At 37.3% G+C, this 4667-nt stretch overlaps 1 protein-coding gene across 1 annotated transcript; it reads right to left on the reverse strand.

Annotated features, from left to right (window-relative positions):
* Positions 1–290: 290 nt before the first annotated feature.
* LOC106664954 (larval cuticle protein A2B-like) lies at positions 291–1977 on the reverse strand. Its single transcript, XM_014391063.2, has 2 exons — positions 1874–1977; positions 291–789 (listed from the first exon to the last, which is right to left on the reverse strand). The coding sequence occupies exons 1-2, from the start codon at positions 1883–1885 to the stop codon at positions 352–354; spliced, it is 450 nt and encodes a 149-aa protein (XP_014246549.1). The 5' UTR covers positions 1886–1977; the 3' UTR covers positions 291–351.
* Positions 1978–4667: the final 2690 nt, after the last annotated feature.

Raw genomic sequence — 4667 nt, forward strand, 5'->3', positions numbered from 1 at the left:
TGTGAACGAATCTGCGAGTCACTGTGTAACCTAGAAAATCAAAAAGATTCTGGGAGCAGAATTGCAATGACAGTCAATGACCTAATACTTCTTAAAAGAAGGATCGAGTCGATTAAACTGAATTAATGAATTAAAAAAAGCACAATAAGCCAAAACTGCTGCAGTTTTTAGTGCCTGTAAAATGACAGTTTCAAGTAAGTCGGGAGGGTTCATAGTCATCGTCTTTACAGTCATACCAGCCGCCGATATGTTGTTTTACAGTGAGGAAATAAATAAAGATTTCTAAGAGATATATTAATAATTAAATGTATTCAGTGGTAACAAGGAACGTTTTTAACTATGGGTAAATTATCAGTAATGAACTAGAGGTCCATGGGCCACTCCGACTGGCGCATGAGCGACGGCGACTGGTGCGTGTGCGACAGCTCCTTCTTTGTGTACGACAGCGTTGAATCCGTTGACGGGGTCTGCTGTGTACTCGACGACCCTCCTGGAGCCGTCGGGTTCGACGAGGGAGTAGCTGCCCTGGACGACGTCTCCGTCACGTGTTTCGGTTTGACCTTTGGAGTCTCCGGTCAAGGCGTCGTTCACGCTGTAAGAGAAGCTGTACTGGGGATGCGGGTCGTACTCCTCGGCCCTAGCGACTGCGACTGGTGCGTGCGCTACTGCGACTGGAGCATGAGCGACTGCTACTGGTGCGTGGGCGACTGTATAGGGAAACGGCTGTCGGACCCCGGGGTAAAATTGGGCATGCGATCCCGCAATGACGGCCGCTAAGACTAAAATCACCTAGAAAACATAGTTTCAACATTTTTTTCAATGAATTAAACTTTATGTAAGGTATTGGTTGAGACAAAAAAAAGTCAGTCACGAGCGGGATTCGAACCCACGACCTTTTCTCCACCATTTGAGCTATCGTGACTTCGATCCACTTGGACACCAACCCCCATCACAATTCCCTCACCCTTCGAATTTTTCCTCATTTTTGCCATTTTTCAATCGGACCACGAACTCTAATGGATTTTTTATTCATTTGTCCTATGCAAAATTATTTGTTTTCAGTATAAAAATCTCTTAAAATTCAAATATTCTATCAATTATGTTGATATTTTAAATCATGTTTAATAAAAGATTTTACTTATACTTTACTTTATACTTAATTTGTAAAAGGTATAACGTTTACTTTTTGAATGATTATTTCGAAAGCATTTAACTGTAAACTGTTGAAAAACAGGCAAAAATTATCAGTGGTACCAACACCAAGGTTTAGAAATGATAAATGATGGAGTGAGTGTGGTGTTCAATACTTTTTTAAAAGGATAGTTCCTACTCACAGTAAGTTGTTTTGCAACGATCCGTATTTCGAGCCTTTTAGCTCATCATCAGGTTGAAAGACTTCTACAACCTGATGATGAGCTAAAAGGCTCGAAATTCGGATCGTTGCAAAACAACTTACTGTGAGTAGGAACTATCCTTTTAAAAAGTATTGAACACCAAGGTTTATGTTCAATTAAAAGTTAATAATGTGATAATAAAAAGACCGATAATTTTATTTGAAAAAAATATTTAAAAAGTGATATCTCAAGTCTAGAATATATGAAATAAGAGGAAAATCCGGTGAAGAAAGAATCTCGGAAAAAGTTGAAAGGAGTGACAAATTTAAAAATTCTTTTACCGACAAAAAGTTGTATAGGGGCAGAAAATGAGGGCAGAATAATGCCCTGGCAAACGATTCCCTTGATTTTAAACCCGATTCGAAATTACGATTGGAAAGTTATAGGAGGCGAGCGTGGGCCCGGAGGGCTGTTATCACAATCCAATTATGGTAATGCCTTTTGTTAGGAGGAACTGAATTGCAGTACATTCTTCTTACCAGATGAGCCATGCTTGAATTGTCAATCCGCACTGGATACTTGAAGAGGTCCCCGACTCGGTATTTATACAAAGCAGGTTGCAACAGAACGGGGTGGGAAGTAGTGGAAGCATGTGCTAATTTTTCGCCCAACCTTTTCTCAAGCCCCTCTACATACCGTGATCCTACTTAAGCCAATTGTCAGTTTACGTTTATTATGCAATCAATAATAATCTTCAAATATTATTACGGAACAACAGTTTATCAGTGTTGAAAGTCATGTAGGTTTTTTATATGAAATTAAATGAAAACCCTTATTATTTTTTGCTGGAAAATATTTCCTTATTGAGCTTTCATTCATAAAAGAAATGATGCGCATTCAAAGATCTCCTTATATTCTTTATTTAAGTAAGGTAAAGCTGTAGGTTCTTAAAGTTTAATCATTTTTAATCCATTTGTGACTTTTGAACTTGGGCAAACATTGCTGTTATTACATATTTAAATCTTAATATTTTGTCATTTCTCATGAGAAGTTAATTTTAATTTTATCGATTCTAAGGTTGACATTGTAAATAATGATCGACAAGATGCTATTAAGTTATGCTGCGGTATGTGGTCCAATGAATGTTATGTTATCGAAACTATGCCAAGCTTACGTTGTTTTGTTACGCCTAGGGCTCTACAACCGATATAAAAAATATAATTTTCGCTTATTCAATTATATAAGTGAAAATTAACAATTAAATTGTTTTCTATAGCCTAAAATTCTTAGTTAATATTTAAACGTTTTTTTCATCATCTATCAAACGATTTGTCTCTTCTTTTTAAATCTAAGTATAATGATTTTTAATAAAAGCAGTTTTTTATAATTTAATATACGATATTATTCAGGTATCGACCGACTTTGGTTAACTTTGGTTTGGGATACTCTTGTGTGTGGTCCAAAATGATTCATTCACTCTATTATACAGTTCCCGAGCTTTCTGATGAGTTAGCACGTTAATTTTGCCGGCATTGTATTCCTTTTACAGTATACTATCGCGTTTGTGTGATTGAGTTGTGTTTGTGTTGAGTTTCTGTTAATTTATTGCAATATGTCTAATTTATTAGCGTGAAACGATGGGGTTGTTTCGCCCGAGCAATATCGCGTATTCTGGGGTTAGTGTGTGACGTCTGGGCAATAAAAGCGAGTTATTAGAGAAAATGAAATAGGATCGCACAACAAGCCGAAGATCATTGAGTACTCTCGGGTAAGAGTGAGAGTCTAGACAGTAAAAGTGAGTTATAGCGAGAGTGAAGTGGTTTAAACCACGCCCCAAAGGAGATTGAGTACTCAGGATTAAATGTGTGATGTCTAGACAGAAAAAAGTGAGTTTAAAAAAAAGTGAAGTGGGTTAAACCACGTCCCGAGGAATGTTGAGTACTCAGGATTATGTGTGTGATGTCTAGACAGAAAAAGTGAGTTATAGAAAAAGTGAAGTGGGTTAAACCACGCTCTGAGGTATGTTGAGTACTCAGGATTAAGTGTGTGATGTCTAGACAGAAAAAGTGAGTTAAAAAAAAAGTGACGTGGGCTAAACCCCGCCCCGAGGAATGTTGTGTACTCACGATTATGTGATGTCTAGACAGTAACGTACACCAAGTATTCAGGATTAAGTGTGTGAAGTCTATATAGTAAAAGTGCGAGAATTTAGTGGACTAAACCAAGCCCTGAGGAATTTCGAATACTCTGGGGTAAAAGTCTGGACAGTAAAAGTGAGTTGTAGCGAGAATGAAGTGCGTTCAACGAAGCCCTGAGGAATGTCGAGTACTGTGGGATAAGTGTGTAAAATTTGGATCTTAAACGTGAGTTATTAGCAAGAAATGAGAGAGTTCAACCACGCCACGAAGGAAATCAAGTTCTATGGTTGAGTGAATATGACCAGAACTGTATGTTTCTTCCGGTGGTGATGTGCATGTTTTGTGTGTTTTGTAGTTGACCACCTGAGGTGCACACGAAACATTTGCATTTTATCATATCTCAATCAATATTAAGGCGAAGAATCAGTTACCAAAATGAGACGCTCAATTGGCTCCATTTGTGCAAAACACGAATGGAATGACAAAGAAGGAAAACACGAAAAATCGGCGATGACCTCTGCTGTTTGTCTGCCTATAAACTACATTATGTGTATATGTCACTACAATCATGTTTTACTTGTTGTAGAAAGGGCTTAATTTGCTTTAATTACATGAGACCATTGATCTTGTAAACTAAATGTATTTTGATTTGCGGGTAGTAAAGAATAACCAAAGTGGTATATCGAAAAAAGTTTTCAACAAAATTTTCACGACGTTTCCCCCTTGCTCCAAAATTGCTTGTCAAAAATAAACAATCTGAATGATGAAGGATGGCGCAGAGATGATTATAAACTAGCCGTTTTATTGAACTAGCGATCTTTGTAATTTTACATTTACACTTGATCGGATTGTTTTAAATATTTTTATTTGTTTAAACCGTGCCGTGGTATTTGGTTTAGATCCAAATTAATTATACTAGACTTTCCTTTCGTTGCCAAGTAAAAGAACACGATACACTCACTCCTCGGATACTGGCATTACTATAAATTACAAGTGCATAAAGTTATCCGCATATTAAAGCGCCTTGGCACACCACGTTTTCGTTATTTATGGTCCGAAGAAAACTGGTACGTTGTTTCTCGAACATTTTGCACTAAGAATATCAAACCGGATATTATACATCCGTGAATTCGTTAAATATATATTGCCTCACACCTCGTGTTTCCATTCCAACTCATGGAAAACAGCGCTGTCT

This window comes from Cimex lectularius, unplaced genomic scaffold (genome assembly GCF_000648675.2).
Source record: "Cimex lectularius strain Harlan isolate CLEC.00 unplaced genomic scaffold, Clec_2.1 scaffold374, whole genome shotgun sequence".
NCBI lineage: Eukaryota > Metazoa > Arthropoda > Insecta > Hemiptera > Cimicidae > Cimex > Cimex lectularius.